We start from the raw sequence: 23,220 nt of genomic DNA, 5'->3' as shown, positions 1-23,220 counted from the left end.
TCCCCTGCATTGGCAGGCAGACTCTCAACCACTGCGCCACCAGGGAAGCCACCTTATTCTGTTTTGATAGCAGGGATTATAGGACCCATTCCTTTATGATCTATTTTCCTCCAAGGAAATAGGACAGCACCAGGTATCTAGTGCGATTTCCTGAAGGCAGATGTAATTGAAGCTACTGCTCTAATTAAAAAGAGAAAGGGCCCCCAGGTGGGGATGGGGATAGTCCTGGGCTGTAGTGCAGACTCTTCACCAGGCATCAGTTCACCACTTCTAAGACTGGTGTAAGTGTCCCACAGAGTTTATACAAAGGAAGCACTCCCAGGCCTGGCAACTCTGCACTGTTCCTACTTGTTGCCAGACTTCACCGGCTGCGGCTGTCTGGTCTGACAAGGTTTGTCCCTAGGGACGCGCCAGGCACTCCTAGCTTTGCCCTGCCCTCAGTTATTGAGCCTAGTACAATTCCTGATGCATAGTAGGCCTTCAACACATGATCTCTTCCTTTTCTGCATCTCAGCCTCACTCTTCCAACCCTCACAAAGAGCCTACTTGCAACTTAGGTGTAAAAAGGAGAGCGTAGAGTTTTGAAGTGAATATAAATAAAGTAACGAGGCAGTGCTACCAACTGCTAAAGCTTAAGGAGCAACATTCATGGTGGATTGTGTTAGCATTTTTTCTATTTTATTGACTAATTAGTAAATTCAGAAAATAGCTAATGAATATATACTGTAGTTAGATGGGAGGAATGAAGGAGAAATAAGTCCTTGCTCTCAGGAAACTTATAGTTAGTAGGTATGAGAGACATAGAAGCAAGTAACTAGAAAGGGGAGCTAGGCAGGCACCTCCAGTGAGTGAAGTGGGAGAGAGTAAGAAAAATAACACAGGGACACACTGATAGATGACAGCGGTGTCGTAAATGACAACTGCCTCAGTGTTGAGGAGGCCACAAGGAGAGGACTGCATAATGCAGTTTCTGCTACTCACCCCCATTCCTACCTAGTAAGTGTCATATCATTTTTCTCAAAAGTAATAAGAAATTTAGATTTTTAGATATAACCTCTGATTTTTAAAAGGTCACATTAAAAGTTTTGTTTCAATACCTTGAGCCAAACAGAAGGGTGTGACGTGATACAGAGAGGTGTAGGAAGGAACCCACAATTAAGATGAGGGGTCAGAGAAGGCTTCGTGAACTCACTGACATATTGAGCTGACTTTAAAGTGTTAGAGCAGTTGGAATTTTGATAGGTCGAGAGTAGATAGGAAGGGAAGGGCCCTTAAGGCTAAATGAATGATTTAAGGCTCTAAGGTTGGAAAGTGTAAGGCACATTGGATAATTGGATAAGCGTTGAGTAGACTTGTGGGATGATCACATTACATCAGTGATTCTGTTTAACTTTTACAGACATTGCTTTTACAACATGTACTAGTTTTCTTTCTTTTTTAAAAATAGGCTTTTTATTTTTATTAAAAATAAAACCTCCTCTATCAACATCCCCGACCACAGTGGTATATTTGATGAACCTGTATTGGCATGTCATTATCACCCAAAGCCCACAGTTTACACTAGGGTTCACTCTTGGTGTACATTCTGTCGGTTTTGGCAACTGTGTAAATGACATGTATCCACCATTGTAGTGTTATAGAACACTGCCCTAAAAATCTCAGTGTTCTGTCTGTTCATCTTCCCTCTCCCCTGCAACCCCTAGCAACTACTGAACTTTTTAACCATCTGCATAGTTTTACCTTTTCCAGAGTATCATATAGTTGGAATCATACAGTATGTATGTGTAGACTTTTTTTCAGATTGGCTTCTTTTCATTCAGTAGTATGTATTTAAGGTTCTTCCATGTCTTTTCCTGTTTTTTTAGCGATGAGTAATATTCCACAGTCTGGATGTTCCACAGTTTATCCATTTGTCTACTGAAGGATATCTAGGTTAGTTGCACATTTTGACAATTATGAATAAAGCTGTTATAAACATCCATGTGCAGGTTTTTGTGTGAACATAAGTTTTCAGTTCTTTTAGGTAAATAATAAGGAGTACAATTGCTGGATAGTATGGCAAGAGTGTGTTCAGTGTTGTAAGAAACTGCCAACTGTCTTCCAAAGTGGCTGTACCATTTTTCATTCCCACTGTCAGTGGATAAGAGTTCCTGTTCTTCCACATCCTTGTCAGCATTTGGTGTTGTCAGTATTTTAGATTTTGGCCATTCTAATAGGTGTGTAGTAAATTGCTTTTCATATGTATTTTCAAATTTAATTCTTTGAATTGTCATCTCCCGGGTACCACTCAATGTGAATACGAGAAACCAGATTTGAAAACCACTTTTAGACACACTAAGTGGAATGCTTGGCACAGAATAGGTCTTTAAGAAATGTCTGCTGACCTGAACTAAATGTATTTAGAAAGCTTCATTTACCAAAGTCCCAAGTGGGGATTTAGACCCAGTTTTATCTTACTAAGCTGTGCTTATATTTTTACTCACTATGTTGCCTCTGTCATAATATATTAAAGATGAGGTCACATTTCTATAGCATTCACTGTGCAAGCAGAATTTCAAGCCAAACGGATTGAGTGAGTTGAAATTTCAATGGCAGTGAGTCAGCACAATTTCATCATGTTGACTAACAATTCGGCAACCTTGAAGTAGGAGCTCAGAAAGTATTGGATTTTACTTTTAAAAGTCTAAATGATCCGTATTTCATTAGTATTGTGGATTACATGGGTGTCTGTGAGGAGCCTGGTAACCTACCTCTTATTTACACCATTACTCATGTGAGAAAGTATATTGACAAGTTTCAAAGACCACATCCAGTATATTAATAACCTTATAAAGAGAGATCATGCATAAATTGGAGTCTGCCTAGAGAGCCTCTGGCCAAAATCAAGTCCACTTCCTCAAACTTGTCTTTTCTTAGTATCAGCAGTTGCACTTTGATACATTCCACATGGGATGATATTAAACATCTTGTATCAACTAGCTTTTGCTCTGTTGAGAAATAAGGTCTACTTATCACCTAATATCATGGCAACCTTAGTGTTGATGTCTGAGCTTTGGAGTGTGGGCTGGACCCAATACTGGGGATCACTCTAGGTAAGAAAAGTTTATGGTTTGTCGCCTGGTTTACAGTCACCAGTCTTTCTTCAATTCAGGTCTTAATTTTAGATTTTACTTACTTGCCACACAATATAAGTTTGGGGAAAGAATTTTATGCAAATTATGCCTAAAATAGATCCCATGCTTCTTTAGGTTTAGGCATTTTCTCATAATACAGGCTTAAATCCCATAGCAGATGATTTTCTATTTCTACCTTGAAGGTTTGAATTTGTCTGTTGTTGATAGAGCAAACCAGATAATCTTATGTGATAGCACTGTAAATTATAAAGTATTGTACAAGAAAATTTTTATTATCTTAGCCTGTGGTTTGTTATGTAGCTTATTCTGAAAAAAACAAATTTTTCCTCTTCTCTGTTTTTCCATGTATAGGAACCAGGCCAAATGGGAATACTGAATTCATGAGATATATTATTCCTGTCTGTGATATTCAGAAATTTCTCTAGGAAAACACTGTCAGAAAAATTAACTGATGTTGGTTTTTCAGTAAATATCATATATGGACAAAAATGAAATGAAAGGTCCGGTAGCTTTTCTACTTTTACTTTATTCAGGTTTGTTTTTTACTTTTAGGATTTTGGAAATAATAAACAAATAGGTCAGAGATCTAAACATTTCTGCTGATAGCATAAGAAAATCTTCATTTTGTTTGACTTCAGTAAATGCCAAAAATAAATATTTGGCAAACAAATCACAAACAGTTCTTTTATGTTTTCATGTCTTTTCTTCTACCACAAACTCCATGTCTTAAAAATGGAGAAAACTTGTACATATGTCATAATACGTGAAATATCCAATTCAAAACCAGAAAATCAAAGATAAGGGATCCACATTGTATTAATACAAAAGTCATATAAAAACAGAGATCCCTGTCCCCATTCAAGACACAGTCTGAAGAATTCAAGTAAAAAGGGTTTTTTCTATAGTATCTGAAGAAAAATTACTGTCATTTTAGCTGTTGCTAACAAGAGATAGGAGTGATTTCAGCGTAATTCTTCAGCCTGTGTATCCTTCAGAATTTCTTTTCTAAGCTCCTGCTGTATGCTGTGCAGTTCTTTTAATGTTAAATGTTCTTGTATTTGAATGCTTAATTTAGTTAGCTTTTCTGTTTTCTAATATTCCTTCTCTCACTGGCTGAGCATAAACGAATTTGCTATTAGTGTCCAGTATCAATAATAACAATTGTTAGAGTAGTGTGCGTTAATCATAATTGCTTCGGCTCCAAGTAACAGAAATGTGACAAACAGCAGCTTAATCAAATTAACTTTTCTTCTGTAGCAGAATCTTGGGCAGTCGGTCCAGGGCGGGTGTAGCTTCTCAAGGAACAGGCTTTTCTGTGCTTCTCCTTGGTCATCCTTTGCGTATTGCTTTCGCCTCTGTACTCATAAGATGGCTACTGTACTTTGAGGTGTTACACATAAGCAGGAAGAAAAAGAGAAAGGCAGAGGGAAAAAGGTGCAGGCCAGTTGAGCCTGTTCCTTTTTATCAGGGAGACACTAATCTTCCCAGAAGCTCCACTATATTTTGAAATGTAGTCTTATTGTTTTGTTAGGTATGGTGAGGCCAACGGACCAGGAGATGATTATTGTTGAAAAACTAATTACTCATAGTTCCGGAGAGAAGTAAGGACACACCATGCCATACAGGGCCACACAAGGTTGGTGGAAGGCAGAGAGAGCTAGGGGAACTGCAGGAAAGTCTTTATTGTGGTTCTCTTTGGAGTGAATGGGCAAGGCAGGGTAAACAGAGGATGATCTAGTTTGAATAATTTTATGGGGCTCTGGGCTTTAGGGGCCACCCCTAGTTGTCTGATGCCTAGTCCTAGGGTGGTTAGGGCAGTGTAAGAACTAGGTAAAGCCATCATTGGGGGTGTGGCTTTGGATGGGTTCATTTGCATATGAAAGGTGCACTTGCCGGTGAGTCATTTACTGTTTCTTAGAATCAGTAACCCTGGGAGGGGTAGTCTTTCCCTAGTCAGGAAAGTTTTAGCTATCAAAGCATCAGATACAGAAACTGGAAAAGATGGTTAATACACACTCTTTCTTATGTGCTTGGCTAGAATTGTGTCTCGGCCGTCCATAGCTATGAGGAATTCTGGGCATTTGGATGTTTTTAACTGGGTACATTGTTACCCTAAACAAAATTGAAGTAATAGTAGTATGAAAGAAGAAATGAATAGATATTGATTAAGCAACTAGTAGCATCTGGTGCGCAGTGTCATGTGTGAAGAATTAGCATCTAAACAGTATAGGTGTAGTTTAAATCATGAGTTACAAATTCACGTGCCTGCAGAGGCCAGGTATGCAATAGAGCGAAGCGGGCTAAGTGGACGATTATAGGGGGTGCTGGGCACTCTGGGAAGGGGGAGGGTACATACACTCTTCAAAGTAAAAATTAAAAAAGATACTGTCTGAGTGATTTGTGCTGTGTTGGCTACCAGTTTGTGGTGCTTAGTCTAAATCAAAGAAATTCTTTAAAACAGCATATAGAAATGTAGAAAATAGAAAGAGCATATAGAAAATAGAAAGAGGGTTGTTAATTTCACTGGAACAGGTGTAAATTAAATCACACTTCAATTATCATGTTATTTAGCAATCGTGTACACTACATTTTCCATTACCTGTTGATAACCCTTTTAGTACCAACCAAAAATGTACCAACATTTTTGAAATTTTAACTATTTTTGCCTCAGCTTTTCATTTTGAAAGATTGCAGACCTGCAGAAAAGTTGAAAGACTAGTACAACTAACACCTATGTATCCTTAACTTAGGTTAGTTAATGGTTAACATTTTGTCACGTTTACTTTTTCTTTCTCTATCTCTCATATGTATAAATATATATATATATATATATATATACATTTTTTTTTCTCTTTCTCCTGAACTCATTTGAAAGTACATTGCATGCGTTATGGCACTTCATCCCTAAATATGCCAACATGTATCACCTAAAAACAAGGACATTTCTATATACATTATATATGTAAGTTATATAAATTATACTCGAGAAATTTGTAATTGTGCAGTAAATTTTAATATTCCATATTCAGTTTTACCCAACTTTCAAATAATGCCCTTTTCAGCATTAAAAAAATTTAGGATCCAATCAAATATATATTATCTTCTTTAATCTAGAGCTGTCTTTCATGGCATTAATGCTTTTAGCAGTCCAGGCCAGTTGTTTCATAGAACGCCCAGAATTTTGATTTGTCTGATTGTTTCCACATAATTAATTCAGGTTAAACACTTTGGGCAAGAACATTCCATCGGTGATATGAACTCAGAGCAGCATGTCAGGAGGCCCAGGTCTCTCTCTCTTTGTCCTGTTGTTGGTGGTTATAAATGTGATCACTTGCGGAAGGTGGTGTCTATCAGACTTCTCCAGAGAAGATGCTATTCTTTTTGTGAGTAATCTGTGAGTGATCCTTTGAGACTTCAGGAGTATTCTGCTTCCCATCAAGCTTTCACCTGAAAATTAACATCCATTGATACTTTACTGAGTCAATTAATGTTAGTAGTTACAAAATTGTGATTTCCTCATTCCATCATTTCTTCTATGTTAGCTGTCATTCTTTTATAAAGAAAGGCTTCTTCTCCCAGCCCTGACCCCAGCCCCTTTCTTGAGTTCAGTATGAACTCATGGATTATTTTGTATTGAGTGTGTTATATTCCATTATCATTATTATTCATATTGATGCCCAAATTATTTTCAATTTTGCTGGATCTCTGAACTCTTGGATGCGGGATGCATTTTCAGCATTTCCCACTCAAGGGGTGACTTTTTTGTGGTTCTCGCTCCCTGTCTTCTCTCTTCCTCCGAATTGCCACTTAAATTCTGTTCCAGCATAGATCCTGAAGCTTCATCCGCATTTGGCATTTCTTTCCCCTCTTACGTGTAAATTAAAGTTAGTGGTAATCTGTCTCCTAGTTGTGCTTTAGATGTGGAAAATAGGTGGTTTTATTTGCTGTATTTGTTGATCTCTGATTTTTTGGAGGATGTGTGGTGTGATTAGAAGTTAGGTGGCTCCAATTATTTGGTAGGACACTGGAATTCCTCTATTTTATCTACTTTTATGGTTTTCTAAGATGCGAAATGTCTGACTTTCAAATGAAGTTTTTGTTTAAACCTGGTGACTCTTGGTAATCAATAAGTTAACTCAGATAAGCCTTTAGTTCCTTTAGTAGGATGTTATGCCGTTCGTCCTACTCCCAGTAGTCTCTAGCCAGTGTACTCCTTTGAGTCTTTATGTTTCTTTGTTTTTCTACAGCCTTTTTCTTTCCACCTGCAGACCAACATCATTGTTAATGCACTGACTGCTAAACCCTATGCACTTTATTATCTGCTGTGAATAGACAACTGGGAATTCAGATAACTCATCTCATTAGACTTGGGTGTGATCTTAGAGTAAACAGGACCACGTGAAAGCCTGAAGGCCTCTTAGAGCTTTATTTAGGGCTTGAGTTTTCTTAGAATGTCTATTTGCTTAATAAATAGCCATTCTTCCTTATTTCCAGTTTTTTAGTATGTTTTAGTTCAGACACTCAAGCTGCTGTTAAATCATCTAAAAATGATATTTTACATAATGATAATGAGGGAAGCAGTACAGTACCAAGAGCAAAGATGTCTTTAGAATCACAAATCCTGGTCCTGCTGCTTATTGGCTGTGTAACTTTAAGTAGTTTAAGTAGTTGCTTAACTTCTCTGCACTTCCATTTCTCACCTGAAAAATAAAGATAGTAGTATCTTCCACAGGTTTTGTGAAGATGAAAAAAGATATACGTGATAAATATAGAGCAGTGCCTTGGTCTTGATAAATAATTGCCATTACAGTTAGTATGGTAATAAGAATGTATGAATATTTACTCTGCACAAGGAGCAGTGATTGCTGTTACATAAAGCAGGTCATCAGATCTTTAGGATCTGTTTGTGACCTTACCCGCTTCTCACCATCCACATCCTGAAATTCAAATAAGCTTTAATGATAATTTGTTAAATCTCTAAACCTTCCATTGAAAAAGCATAAATTATTATTTTGTAACTTACTCATTATTTAGAGGTGTGGTTTAAAAGGGACAGGTATAGCTAAATGCCTGAATGATGTTAATTTCAAAGACTCTTTAAAACACTTTTGTGGGTGCTATAGAAACGCACAGCTTGCGGTGAAATTACATTGTTGTAGAAACATGTGTCCGCTAGAGGTCACATTATACTTTTATATTATTGCTTCCTGCAAAAATATGGTTTGAAAAAGAAAGAAACCCAAGCTGGACTATTACAGGAACCATCCTTATATGTCATGGTTTTATATTGGACAGTTTCTTACTCTGTCGGTTAGAAAATCAATTTGTATTATTGAAGTTAACAATGAGCTATTACTCTCCAAGTTATAAATAGAAACTTCTTATTCCTCACCACAGAATAATTTGCAGTTCTTGAAACTACTTCTGAACGATTACTTGTAGGCATAGAGTAATATATGACTGTTTTTCTCAGGTATTTATTTTTGTTAATAAGTATGGATTTGGAGTCCCACCTGCTTGAAGAGTTACCTACACAAGCAACTTAAATTCTCTGGACTTTCAGCTTCCAAATATGTGAAATGTGAATAATAGCTATGACAGTATTAGGGTGAAGCTCAATATTTAAGTGAAAGTTCTATGCAAATGATAAAATCTGTGCAAATGGTAAAGTGGATTATTAGAGAACTGCTGTTTTGGGCCGACTAAGGCACATTATGGGAAGAATATAGGAACCTCCAAATTTCTATCCTCTCTTTTCTGATTGAATAGGCTACTAGTTTATATTTAATTTTCTGAAATAGCCATTGTGGCTAATAGTGGATATATTTTAAATAGGCTACCTTTAAGATACTTTATTTTAGAAAATGTTCTAAAAATCAACTGTAGCTGTGTGGAATATTCACTATGTGGAATTTTTTCCACTGCGATGCTTGATGTTACTGTTTTTATATAGTCACAGCCTTAAGTGTGGAATTAGTCTTTGGCTAAAAAAATGAGTACTGATTCCTGGAAGTTTCATATTTTTGCAAGTTTTTGTGGAACTAGTGGGTTTACTTGAATTTAGGCTTTGCTACAGTCTGCTTTTACTGATAATTTTGGTCCTGATGTGGATAAGGTCAGAGATGAAGTGATAGATACTAAGGTAATGAAGAGATAGGCCGGATAATTATGGTGCTAAGTAAAATTGGTGATTAAAATGTTTTCATTACGTAAAGTCACAAATTACAAAGGTAATCTTAACTGTTCTGTTAATAGCCATGCAGGGAAGGCTTGATTGGCAATTTCAACATTGAAAGTGCAAGCGATTTTTTTTTTTTTTAATTGTGGAGAGGGGAGATAGAAAGTGCAGAAGTGAAGGTTACAATTTATTTTATTATTATTATTTTTTAAATATTTATTTATTTATTTGGTTGCACCAGGTCTTAGTTATGGCAGGCGGGCTCCTTAGTTGTGGCATGTGAACTCTTAGTTGCGGCATGTATATGGGATCTAGTTCCCTGACCAGGGATCGAACCCAGGCCCCCTGCATTGGGAGCGTGGAGTCTTATCCACTGCGCCACCAGGGAAGTCCCCAATTTTTAAACTTTGGTTTGCAGAACTGATTGTGGGAGTAAGTAGAACAGTGTTGGCTCAAAACAGGAAGCAAATATATATTTAAAAATTTTTTCTTAACTGTAAATACTTGGTTTTCACTGCTCCCTCTCCTACCTTCCTGTTCTCTTAACTACTGCTAATGGCCCTGAGCTCAAATGCAGGTCTGCCTGACCTGGGTCTGCTTGACCCCAAAGCTTGTAGTCTTACCTTTTACATTTACCAGACTGCTGCTTTTTGAGACCTTCTGTCATTATAACATACTGTATCTTATCTGTATTTGGAATGCTTCCTGATAAGTACATATTATATAGATTTTTTTCTCATTTTATGAATTTTATTGATAAGAATCCCCACTAAATGTCTGTCTTGAATGGAAACCATCGTGAAAGGTTTTGGGATCTGTTAGTTTCCAACCTTGAGTCTCTGCTTCACTGTTTATTTTTCTGTGACTTTGGGCAGGTCCCTTAATCTCTGAGTTGTTTCGTTATTTGTTCAGTGAGGACAGTCATTTCAATATACAGTTGTTGAATGAATAATAGATTTCATATCTAGCCTACTAATTTCATAAACATTGCTGTGGGGTTTGTTGTTGTTGTTATTGTTTTTTAGGGAGGTGGCTGTGTTTGAAATTTTAATTTTTTTTCTCCTGTAGATAACAGATAAGAGAGTGTCCAGAAGACATGCCATTCTTGAAGTGGTGGGTGGTCAGCTTCGAATCAAACCGGTAAATATGTTATTAATGATTTATTTTAACATTTTCTCTCTCACGTGTTTCCAGCTCCTGATTGGAGGGGCTTATTTTTAAGGTTATGAAAATAGGGAATTAATGTCGTAATATGTTTTTCTTATTGCCAGAAGATAATTGGGAGATAAAGATCTAAACTATTTAAGCTACTTTTTTTTCCCGTGGGGCAGTGCTACATTTATGTAGTTAGAATCTTAATGAAAGGTGACTACCAGTTCATGTGTACGTTATGATTTTGTTCATGAGTAGGTATTACAAATAAGATTCTATAAGAAAGTCCATAACTGTGTAATGGTTGGCTTTTGGGGGATGGGTTAGCAACCAAAGTCACTTAAGTGTTATAGGCTTGTTTCAATAGATTTCTGTACCTAGAGTATTTTCCAAATTGGCTTAATAGAGATGCTTAATTGGAGTCAGGTCTATACTTGGATGAAAAGTATTCAGGTGTATTTTGAACTTCTGTGACTATTTAAAAGAGTATCGATAATATAAAATAAATATACTTAAAGGTGATTTTATTAATGGAAAATTCTTTCTTCAGGTTAAACTTTATCCTTTATGAAGTGGGTCAGATTTCTGTATGGGTGTTTAACAATGTTCAATCAAAGAAGACACCTTTTAGAAAACATTCTTTACCTTGCTTGGTCTTTAATTAGATTGTGTTGATATAAGTCAACAAGTGTCTTTTGAGCACCAAACTGTGGTAGATACAAAATTAGAAGTTAGAGCAAAAATTCCACATTAGATTATAGACTTTTAAAACTAAAATTTAAGAGGGTAACATTTTATTTAAACTATACCTTTGTTTATATTTATCTTTTAAATATTATTTAGTATAATTTTATGAACTTTTAGTATGTGACCGTATACACATGGGAAAAAGGTGTTTTTACAACTTTTCTTGGTACTATTATTTTTGACAACTTAGAATGTCTAATTCTACATAGTCAGCAAGTTGTTAAATGAGAATTAGAACTCAGGTTCTTTGAACCCTCTGCAGTATTTTTTTATTTTCATCACATTTTCCAAGTCAGGATTCTTTTGCCATGTTCTCTTCTTTAAAAAAAATTATTGAAGTTAAAACTAATTGTTTCAACTTATCTTCACAAGACGTTTTAGTGCCTTCAGTTGAGTAGAACTTTAGAACTGAAAACAATCTTAGATTCAGGCTTTTATATGTAGGAATTTGATTTGGGCCATAGCTGGCATTGCATATCAATGGAGAAGAGAACTTTTCATCAATAAATGGTACTGGGACGGTTTGTTGTTTGTTTGGGCAAAAAAATAAAACAAATAATTAGACCCCTACCTCAAACCATACACAAAAATCAATTCCAGATAGATTAATGTGAAAGTCAAAACTGTAAAACTGTTAGAAGATAACGTAGGATAAAACCTTTATGACCTTAGAGTAGGGAAAGGTTTTTAAATAAGATATAAAAAGCAGAAACTGTAAAAGAAAGATTGGAAAAAAGCCAATTACATTAAAATTAAGAACCTCTGCTGATCAAAAGACACTATAATGAAAATGAAAAGTACAACGGGGAGAAGATACTTAAAACACATATAATTGACAAAGGAATGATATCCAAAATTTATAGCAAATGCTTTCAGTCAATGAGAAGAAGATAATCCAATAGAAAAATGGGCTGAAGATTTGAGTGGCACATTGCAGAACTGGAAACCTGACTGGCTAGTAAACATGAAAAGCAGGTGCTCAGCCTTCTTATTAGATGGAGAAATAAATGAAACCACAATGAGATACGATTCCACACCCAACAGATTGGCAAAAATGAAAAGTCTAACAATGTCAAGTGTTGGGGGAGCTGTAGAACAAGTGGAATAGTTATGAGCTGTGGGTGGGAGCTTAGATGGTGCAGCCACTTTGGAAAGTAGCTTGACGCTATTTCCTAAAGATGAAGGCTTGTATTCCCTGAAAGCAGACCTCACGCACACACAAGTGTGTGTATACAAGTGTATTGGTACACACTTGTACCAATAGATATGTACAAGAGCCTGAAGAGCAAAATTGTTTATATGATAGCAAAACACTAGAAGCAACATAAATTTCCACCAACAGTAAAATCAATAAATATATTGTGATATATTCATTTAATGAAATGTAGTACAACAGTGAAGATACATTACTGTGAAAGCTGAAAAAGCATGGATTAAAATCAGGAACATAATACTGAATGATGAAAGCAAGCATTGGAAGAATATTCACAGTGTGGCTTCATTTATGTAAGATTAAAAATTCTACAAAGTAAACAATATATTCAGGGTCATAAACATAGGTGGTGAAACCATAAAGAAAATCAAGGAAGTGATAAACACAAAAATCAGGATAATTACATCTGAGGAAACTGAGAAGAGAGTGGTTAGGTAAAGACTCACTGGGAACATCAGAGGTAATGGTAATATTCTTAAACTGGGTGGTGGGTCCACACATAATATCTTACATGTATTATATCTCTAAAAAATTATTATGGAATATTTATAACATGAAAAAGTGGTAAAGAATAGTACAGTATATTGCAGTTATTTCTGTAATGCCAAACTACCAAACATTGGAAGACATAAAAAAAGTTTTTTTAAGGAAATGTGCAGTTCTCGTACTAGAATTTGATTGCTCTTTTAGAAAAATATTTAATTGGGTTTTGAATTTTATTCCAAGAATTATGAAATTCACTTTATATTAGTTGAAGGAAAGCTGCTTCTTGGACTTAGTGATATACGTATGGGTTCTTTGCTTTATGTAATGCTTGATTTCTTGTTTATCTTAATATAGTTTCAATAAAATACCTATCCCCTTGAAATAGATTTATTTATTTAATCAGCATCTTATTGTAGCTGCACCTTCAAGGTGCAATTTAGAGAAGTTTAGAGAAATTCTAACACTGACTTTGTTAATGGAAGTTTAAGATGAGAAATAATGAGTATGAGATGGACAAATAACTTCCAGTTTATTCATTTTATTTATAATGTGTGCTAAATATCACTTATTCTCTGTTCTAGTCAATCACAAATTATTTGATCTGCTAAAGCAAATTATATATACAACTGTAATAAAGTGTTGAGAGAGAAGATTTAGTTTAAAAAACTTTGTAAAATTATATAAATAAATATAGCAGATATTTTGTTTTGATGACCCCTTCTGTATGCCGTATACTCCACTTTATGTTTAAGTAATTAAATCTTTTTTTACTTTCCCTCTAATTAGAAATCTAAGTAAATAAAAAAGTAGCTTTGACAATGATAGATGAATGCAATTAGGGCAGTAACTAAGTTGGGCTTTTAAATTGGATGAATTTGTCTTTTTTTCCTGCTCTAATATTTCCCTTTAGAAAAGGCTCTAGCTCTTAGCAGTTCTTGGAAATAGTGCATGAGGAGATAATATTAGCTCATGAGGAGATGATGTTAGCTTTTTTGTGTGTCGTTTAAATTTAATGTACAGTCTGGTATCAGCAGGGAGAAAATGCATTCTAAAGGCAAAATGATGATGTTCTTTGTAAATGACTGTATCACCAGTGGTTAGTTATGTCATCAGGGTGCATTCATAGCTGTCAATGCTTTTATTTCATTTTAATAAAAACTTACTGTTTGGTTGTTGGATGATTGAGAGAGTAGTTCTATAACTGTGTATAAATTACAAAAGATATGTATTTTTTGCCATTTGGTATTGATTCTCAAAATATGCAGCTTTGGGTGATTGTATCTTTTCTATTGCACAATGAAATTTCTGAGTTGTGATTGTTTTGCTTCCCATGAAATTATGGGTGCACTTGTAAAACAGCTATAAAATACTAAAATAGCTTTTCCACAACTCATTTTGTTTTAAAAAAAAATGCTTTCCAATTTAAAAAAACACAGAATAAAAGGAGCTCTTTTTTTCAGTATACATCAATCTTTGTTTAATGTTTAATGATAATTCCAAGAGAAAGCTATAGAAAATTGATTTGTATTTTAGTTCTAGTCCTTCAGGGATAATGCATCCTTTACACCATTTCTTTCTTTTTTTTTTTTTTAATATCTTTATTGGAGTATAATTGCTTTACAATGGTGTGTTAGTTTCTGCTTTATAACAAAGTGAATCAGCTATACATATACATATATCCCCATATCTCTTCCCTCTTGCGTCTCCCTCCCTCCCACCCTCCCTATCCCACTCCTCTAGGTGTCACAAAGCACCGAGCTGATCTCCCTGTGCTATGTGGCTGCTTCCCACTAGCTATCTATTTTACGTTTGGTAGTGTATATATGTCCATGCCACACTCTCATTTTGTCCTAGCTTACCCTTCCCCCTCCCCGTATCCTCAAGTCCATTCTCTAGTAGGTCTGCATCTTTATTCCCGTCTTGCCCCTAGGTTCTTCTGACCATTTTTTTTTTCTTTTTTCTTTTTTTTTTTTTTAGATTCCATATATATGTGTTAGCATACAGTATTTGTTTTTCTCTTTCTGACTTACTTCACTCTGTATGACAGACTCTAGGTCCATCCACCTCACTACAAATAACTCAGTTTCGTTCCTTTTTATGTCTGAGTAATATTCCATTGTATACATGTGCCACATCTTTATCCATTCATCTGTTGATGGACACTAAGGTTGCTTCCGTGTCCTGGCTATTGTAAATAGAGCTGTAATGAACATTGTGGTACATAACTCTTTTTGAATTATGGTTTTTTCAGGGTATATGCCCCGTAGTGGGATTGCTGGATCGTATGATAGTTCTATTTTTAGTTTTTTAAGGAACCTCCATACTGTTCTCCATAGTGGCTGTATCAATTTACATTCCCACCAACAGTGCAAGAGGGTTCCCTTTTCTCCACACCCTCTCCAGCATTTATTGTTTGTAGATTTTTTGATGATGGCCTTTCTGACTGGTGTACGGTGATACCTCATTGTAGTTTTGATTTGCATTTCTCTAATGATTAGTGTTGTTGAGCATCCTTTCATGTGTTTTTGGCAATCTGTATATCTTCTTTGGAGAAATGTCTGTTTAGGTCTTCTGCTCATTTTTGGATTGGGTTGTTTGTTTTTTTGATATTGAGCTGCATGAGCTGATTGTAAATTTTGGAGATTAATCCTTTGTCAGTTGCTTCACTTGCAAATATCTCCCATCCTGAGGGTTGACTTTTGGTCTTGTTTATGGTTTCCTTTGCTGTGCAAAAGCTTTTAAGTTTCATTAGGTCCCATTTGTTTATTTGTGTTCTTATTTCCATTTCTCTAGGAGGTGAGTCAAAAAGGATCTTGCTGTGATATATGTCATAGAGTGTTCTGCCTATGTTTTCCTCTAAGAGTGTGATGGTGTCTGGCCTTACATTTAGGTCTGTAATCCATTTTAGTTTATTTTTGTGTATGGTGTTAGGGAGTATTCTAATTTCATTCTTTTACATGTAGCTGTCCAGTTTTCCCAGCACCATTTATTGAAGAGGCTGTCTTTTCTCCATTGTATATTCTTTCCTCCTTTATCAAAAATGAGGTGACCATATGTGCGTGGGTTTATCTCTGGGCTTTCTATCCTGTTCCATTGATCTATGTTTCTGTTTTTGTGCCAGTACCATACTATCTTGATTACTGTAGCTTTGTAGTACAGTCTGAAGTCAGGAAACCTGATTCCTCCAGCTCCGTTTTTCTTTCTCAAGATTGCTTTGGCTATTCGGGGTCTTTTGTGTTTCCATACAAACTGTGAAATTTTTTGTTCTAGTTCTTTGAAAAATGCCAGTGGTAGTTTGATAGGGATTGCATTGAATCTGTAGATTGCTTTGGGTAGTATAGTCATTTTCACAATGTTGATTCTTCCAGTCCAAGAACATGGTTATCTCTCCATCTGTTTGTATCATCTTTAGTTTCTTTCATCATTGTCTTATAGTTTTCTGCATACAGGTCTGTTGTCTCCTTAGGTAGGTTTATTCCTAGATATTTTATTCTTTTTGTTGCAGTGGTAAATGGGAGTGTTTCCTTAATTTCTCTTTCAGATTTTTCATCGTTAGTGTATAGGAATGCAAGAAATTTCTTGCATTAATTTTGTATCCTGTGACTTTACCAAATTCATTGATTAGCTCTAGTAGGTTTCTGGTAGCATCTTTAGGATTCTCTATGTATAGTAACATGTCATCTGTAAAAGTGATGGCTTTACTTCTTCTTTTCCAATTTGGATTCCTTTTATTTCTCTTTCTTCTCTGATTGCTGTGGCTAAAACTTCCAAAACTATGTTGAATAATAGTGGTGATAGTGGACAACCTTGTCTTTTTCCTGATCTTGGAGGAAATGGTTTCAGTTTTTCACCATTGAAAACGATGTTTGCTGTGGGTTTGTCATATATGGCCTTTATTATGTTGAGGTAAGTTCCCTCTATGCCTGCCTTCTGGAAGGTTTTTATCATAAATTGGTGTCGAATTTTGTCGAAAGCTTTTTCTGCATCTATTGAGATGATCATATGGTTTTTCTCCTTCAATTTGTTAATATGGTTTATCACATTGACTGATTTGTGTATATTGAAGAATCCTTGCATTCCTGGGATAAACCCCACTTGATCATGGTGTATGATCCTTTTAATGTACTGTTGGATTCTGTTTGCTAGTATTTTGTTGAGGGTTTTTTCATCGATGTTCATCAGTGATATTGGCCTGTAGTTTTCTTTCTTTGTGACATCTTTGTCTGGTTTCGGTATCAGGGTGATGGTGGCCTCATAGAATGAGTTTGGGAGTGTTCCTCCCTCTGCTATATTTTGGAAGAGTTTGCGAAGGGTAGGTGTTAGCTCTTCTCTAAATGTTTGATAGAATTTGCCTGTGAAGCTATCTGGTCCTCAGCTTTTGTTTGTTGGAAGATTTTTTAATTACAGTCTCAATTTCAGTGCTTGTGATTGGTTTGTTTATATTTTCTATTTCTTCCTGGTTCAGTCTCAGAAGGTTGTGCTTTTCTAAGAATTTGTCGATTTCTTCCAGTTGTCCATTTTAGGCATATAGTTGGTTGAAGTAATCTCTCATGATCCTTTGTATGTCTGCAGTGTCAGTTGTTACTTCTCCTTTTTCATTTCTAATTCTATTGATTTGAGTCTTCTCCCTTTTTTTCTTGATGAGTCTGGCTAATGGTTTATCAATTTTGTTTATCTTCTCAAAGAACCAGCTTTTAGTTTTATTGATCTTTGCAGTTGTTTCCTTCATTTCTTTTTCATTTATTTCTGATCTGATTTTTATGATTTCTTTCCTTCTGCTACCTTTGGGGTTTTTTTTTTTTGTTCTCCTTTCTCTAATTGCTTTAGGTGTAAGGTTAGGTTGTGTATTGGGGATGGTTCTCGTTTCTTGAGGTAGGGTTGTATTGCTATGAACGTCCCTCTTAGAACTGCTTTTGCTGCATCCCATAGGTTTTTGGGTCTTAGTGTTTTCATTGTCATTTGTTTTTAGGTATGTTTTGATTTCCTCTTTGATTTCTTCAGTGTTCTCTTGGTTATTTAGTAGTGTATTGTTTAGCTTCCATGTGTTTGTATTTTTTACAAATATTTTCCTGTAATTGATATCTAGTCTCATAGCATTGTGGTCAGAAAAGATATTTGATATGATTTCAGTTTTCTTTAATTTACCAAGGCTTGATTTGTGACCCAAGATATGATCTATCCTGGAGAATGTTCCATGAGCACTTGAGAAGAAAGTGTATTCTGTTGTTTTTGGACGGAATGGCCTATAAATATCAATTAAGTCCATCTTGTTTAATGTATCATTTAAAGCTTGTGTTTCCTTTTTTATTTTCATTTTGGATGATCTCTTCATTGGTGAAAGTGGGTTGTTAAAGTCCCCTACTATGGTTGTGTTACTGTCGATTTCCCCTTTTATGGCTGTTAGCATTTGCCTTATGTATTGAGGTGCTCCTATGTTGGGTGCATAAATAGTTAGAATTGTTATATCTTCTTCTTGGATTGATCCCTTGATCATTATGCAGTGTCCCTCTTTGTCTCTTGTAATAGTCTTTATTTTAAAGTCTATTTTATCTGATATGAGAATTGCTACTCCAGCTTTCTTTTGATTTCCATTTGCATGGAATATCTTTTTCCATTCCCTCACTTTCAGTCTGTGTGTGTCCCTTGTCTGAATTGGCTCTCTTGTAGACAGCATATATACGGGTCTTGTTTTTGTATCCATTCAGCCAGTCTTTTGATTGGAGCATTTAATCCATTTACATTTAAGGTAATTATCAATATGTGTGTTCCTATTACCATTTTCTTAATTGTTTTGGGTTTGTTTTTGTAGGTCTTTTCCTTCTCTTGTGTTTTCTGCCTGGAGAAGTTCTTTTAGCATTTGTTGTAAAGCTGGTTTGGTGGTGCTGAATTCTCTTGGCTTTTGCTTTTCTATAAAGGTTTGAATTTCTCCATCGAATCTGAATGAGATCCTTGCTGGGTGGAGTAATCTTAGTTGTAGGTTTTTCCCTTTCATCACTTCCATATGTCCTGCCACTCCCTTCTGGCTTGCAGAGTTTCCGCTGAAAGATAAGCTGTTAACCTTATGGGGATTCCCTTGTATGTTATTTGTTGTTTTCCCCTTGCTGCTTTTAATATTTTTTCTTTGTATTTAATTTTTGATAGTTTGATTAATATGTGTCTTGGCATGTTTCTCCTTGGATTTGTCCTGTATGGGACTCTGCGCTTCCTGGAGTTGATTAACTATTTCCTTTCCCATATTAGGGAAGTTTTCACCTATAATCTCTTCAAATATTTTCTCAGTCCCTTTCTTTTTCTCTTCTTCTTCTGGGACCCCTGTAATTCGAATGTTGGTGCATTTAATGTTGTCCCAGAGGTCTCTGAGACTGTCCTCAATTCTTTTCTTTCTTTTTTCTTTATTCTGCTCTGTGTTAGTTAGTTCCACTGTTTTATCTTCCAGGTCACTTATCCGTTTTTCTGCCTCAGTTATTCTGCTATTGATTCCCTCTAGAGAATTTTTAATTTCATTTATTGTGGTGTTCATCATTGTTTGTTTGCTCTGTAGTTCTTCTAGGTCCTTGTTAAACGTTTTTTGTATTTTCTCCATTGTATTTCCAAGATTTTGGATAATCTTTACTGTCATTAGTCTGAATTCTTTTTCAGGTAGACTGCCTATTTCCTCTTCATTTGTTTGGTCTGGTGGGTTTTTACCTTGCTCCTTGACCTGCTGTGTATTTCTCTGTCTTCTCATTTTGCTTACCTTACTGTGTTTATGGTCTCCTTTTCGCAGGCTGCAGGTTCGTAGTTCCTGTTGTTTTTGGTGTCTGCCCCCAGTGGCTAAGATTGGTTCAGTGGCTTGTGTAGGCTTCCTGGTGGAAGGGACTAGTGCCTGTGTTCTGGTGGATGAGGCTGGATCTTGTCTTTCTGGTAGGCAGGACTGCGCCCCATGGTGTGTTTTGGGGTGTCTGTGACCTTAGTATGATTTTAGGCAGCCTCTCTGCTAATGGGTGGGCTTGTGTTCCTGTCTTGCTAGTTGTTTGGCATAGGGTGTCCAGCAATGTAGCTTGCTGGTCGTTGAGTGGAGCTGGGTCTTAGCATTGAGATGGAGATCTCTGAGAGAGGTTTTGCCGTTTGATATTACGTGGCGCTGGGAGGTCTCTGGTCGACCAATGTGCTGAACTCGGCTCTGCCACCTCAGAGGCACAGGCCTGAAACCTGGCCGGAGCACAGGAAGGAAGGAAGGAAGGAAGGGAGGGAGGGAGGGAGGAAGGAAGGAATAAAATAAAGTTAGTAAAATAAAAAATATTTTAAAATATTAAAAATAAGAAAAATTTAAAGTAATAAAGAAAAAAAAGAAAGAAGAGAGCAAGCAAACCAAAAAACAAATCCACCAATGATAACAAGTGCTTAAAACTATACAAAAAACAAAACAAAACAAAAACAGACAGAACCCTAGGAAAAATGGTAAATGCAAAGCTATACAGACAAAATCACACAAAGGAGCATATATGTACACACTCACCAAAAGAAAAAAAAGAAAAATGAATATATATATATTAAAGAAAAAAGGAAGAGAGCAACCAAATCAGTAAACAAATCTACCAGTGATAATAAACTCTGAATACAAAAGTAAGATAAACATAAAACCAGAAACAAATTAGATGCAGAAAGCAAACCGCAAGTCTACAGTTGCTCCCAAAGTCCACCTCCTCAGTTTGGGATGATTTGATGATTTGTTTTCTATTCAGGTATTCCACAGATGCAGGGTACATCAAGTTGATTGTGAAGATTTAATCCACTGCTCCTGAGGCTGCTGGGAGAGATTTTCCTTCCTCTTCTTTGTTCGCACAGCTCCTGGGGTTCAGCTTTGGATTTGGCCCCGCCTCTGTGTGTAGGTCGCCTGAGGGCGTCTGTTCCCCCACCCAGACAGGACGGGGTTAAAGGAGCAGCTGATTAGGGGGCTCTGGCTCACTCAGGCCAGGGGGAGGGAGGGGTATGGAATGCGGGGTGAGCCTGCGGCAGCAGAGGCAGGCATGACGTTGCACCAGCCTGAGGCATGCCATGTGTTCTCCCGGGGAGTTATCCCTGGATCACGGGACCCTGGCAGTGGTGGGCTGCACAGACTCCCGGGAGAGGAGGTGTGGAGAGTGACCTGTGCTTGCACACAGCCTTTTTGGTGGCTGCAGCAGCAGCCTTAGCATCTCATGCCCGTCTCTGGTGTCCGCGCTGATAGCCACGGCTCGTGCCCGTCTCTGGAGCTCGTTTAGGCGGTGCTCTGAATGCCCTCTCCTCGCGCATCCCGAAACAATGGTCTCTTGCCTCTGTGGCGGGTCCAGACTTTTTCCCAGACTCCCTCCCGGCTAGCTGTGGTGCACTGGCCCCCTTCAGGCTGTGTTCACGCAGCCAACCCCAGTCCTCTCTCTGGGGTCTGACCTCCGAAGCCCAAGCCTCAGCTCCCAGCCCCCGCCCTCCCCGGCGGGTGAGCAGACAAGCCTCTTGGGCTGGTGAGTGCTGGTCAGCAGTGATCCTCTGTGCAGGAATCTCTCCGCTTTGCCCTCTGCACCCCTGTTGCTGCGCTCTCCTCCATGGCTCCAGAGCTTCCCCCCTGCCACCCCCCGCCCCCTTTGTCCACCCGCGAAGGCCTTCCTAGTGTGTGGGAACTTTTCCTGCTTCACAGCTCCCTCCCAGAGGTGCAGGTCCCATCCCTATTCTTTTGTCTCTGTTTTTTGTTTTTTCTTTTACCCTACCCAGGTACGTGGGGAGTTTCTTGCCTTTTGGGAAGTCTGAGGTCTTCTGCCAGTGTTCAGTAGGTGTTCTGTAGGAGTTGTTCCACATTTAGATGTATTTCTGATGTATTTGTGGGGAGGAAGGTGATCTCCACGTCTTACTCCTCCTCCATCTTGAAGGTCTCTTCTCAGTAAAAACCTTGTAAATCAGGCTTTTCCTCTGTGATAAAAATACTTGGTTTTTGGCTCCCTGAATCCATTAATGCATTTTGAGTATCACCTGGTCACATACTGCTGGGCACCAGGTTGCCTCCCCTATGGGGCAGACTGAGACTTCTACATAAAGGAACTCTCAGAGCTCTTGATGTTTCTCTTCTGGTGACACGGAATAACAGGGCTGCTTTTTCCCATTTTCTTTTTAAAAGTCTGTTGTGTATATTCTTTAAGACAGTTGTCAGTTTTGGCCATGTTTACACATATATTGGAATAAAGTATTTATAGTATTCTATTATTTTTCAAAAGTTTTATGTGTACTTATGTCATTGTTTTCATTCCAAATGTTGTGTCTGTCTTCTCCTTTTTGATAAATTTTTGTCTATTTTATAACTTAAGAAACAACGTTTTGGACTTCTTGTATGTGTGGCTTTTTAGTTGGAGTGTATATAGTTTGACATAGATTTTTTTAAAGAGCTTACTCAATGAGTAATATTTATTTAGATGTGAGTTTTAGGAGTAAACAGATTTCCTGAGATGTCATTTTTGCTCTTAGTTCTGGGATCTCCTGTATGAACATTTTTAGGAAAAGAAAAAGATGATCACGGACCACACAGATTGGTCCACTTTCTTTGTGGATGATTTGCTAAATGCCTAATATTTAACGACCTATCTTTTAAATATTAAGTGCTTTCAGCTGAGGAAAAAATACTCAAACTGACTGTTTTCTTGACTTTGGGTTTGTGATGTCTTTTTAAAGAAATGTAATCAGTTTCCTTAAGTATTTTACCTTTTCTTCTCTTACAATTTTATGCCTTTGTATTTAACATCTTAGCTTTTATAAACTTAGGACTATATCATTATTTAATATTGTTTAGAGATTCATTTGAATCTTTAAAATACTCATGAATAAGAACATGGTCTTCTCTTAGCCTGTAAGAAGGGAACCTCATTTAGAAAATATTCAGGGTTCAGGCAGAAGATATGTATATTCCTGTTTTGACTCTTGTCCTTCCTGCTACCCACCATTCCTCACTGGTGACCATGGCATATACCCAAGGAAGGGGAGGCTTCACTTAAAAGGCTGAGGAGTAACAGGGAGCATTTCCAAGCCCAGCAACGTGCAAAAACACTCAAAAGCTCTAGCCATATGCCAGAGAGCCACACTGAGAGATAAATTAGGGGTGGCTGATAACATAATGAAGGTTTCTAAACATTACATTTCAATTATAACTTAAAAATCAAACATTTACAGGTCTTTTTAGGAATATGATGTTGCATAAATTACACTGCATCTCCGTTCTTATGCCATCTTGCTTATAAAATTTTATATTAATATAGTTTATAAAATGACTGACCAATGAAATAATTGCCTACCAAATTTATATAGCCTCT

The 23,220-nt window shown here is 36.9% G+C and overlaps 1 protein-coding gene across 3 annotated transcripts in view; it reads left to right on the top strand.

Moving 5' to 3' along the window:
• The window catches only part of APLF (aprataxin and PNKP like factor), a 100,456-nt gene that overhangs the window by 3,396 nt on the left and 73,840 nt on the right, over positions 1 to 23,220 (top strand). For all 3 annotated transcript variants that reach the window (XM_059942547.1, XM_059942549.1, XM_059942548.1), the window contains exon 2: positions 10,381 to 10,452. In XM_059942547.1, coding sequence (XP_059798530.1) covers positions 10,381 to 10,452 — 72 coding nt within the window. The remainder of the gene's footprint in view (positions 1 to 10,380; positions 10,453 to 23,220) is intronic.

The sequence above is a fragment of the Balaenoptera ricei genome, chromosome 13, assembly GCF_028023285.1.
Source record: "Balaenoptera ricei isolate mBalRic1 chromosome 13, mBalRic1.hap2, whole genome shotgun sequence".
NCBI lineage: Eukaryota > Metazoa > Chordata > Mammalia > Artiodactyla > Balaenopteridae > Balaenoptera > Balaenoptera ricei.
This window is presented reverse-complemented; position numbering and strand designations above follow the sequence as displayed.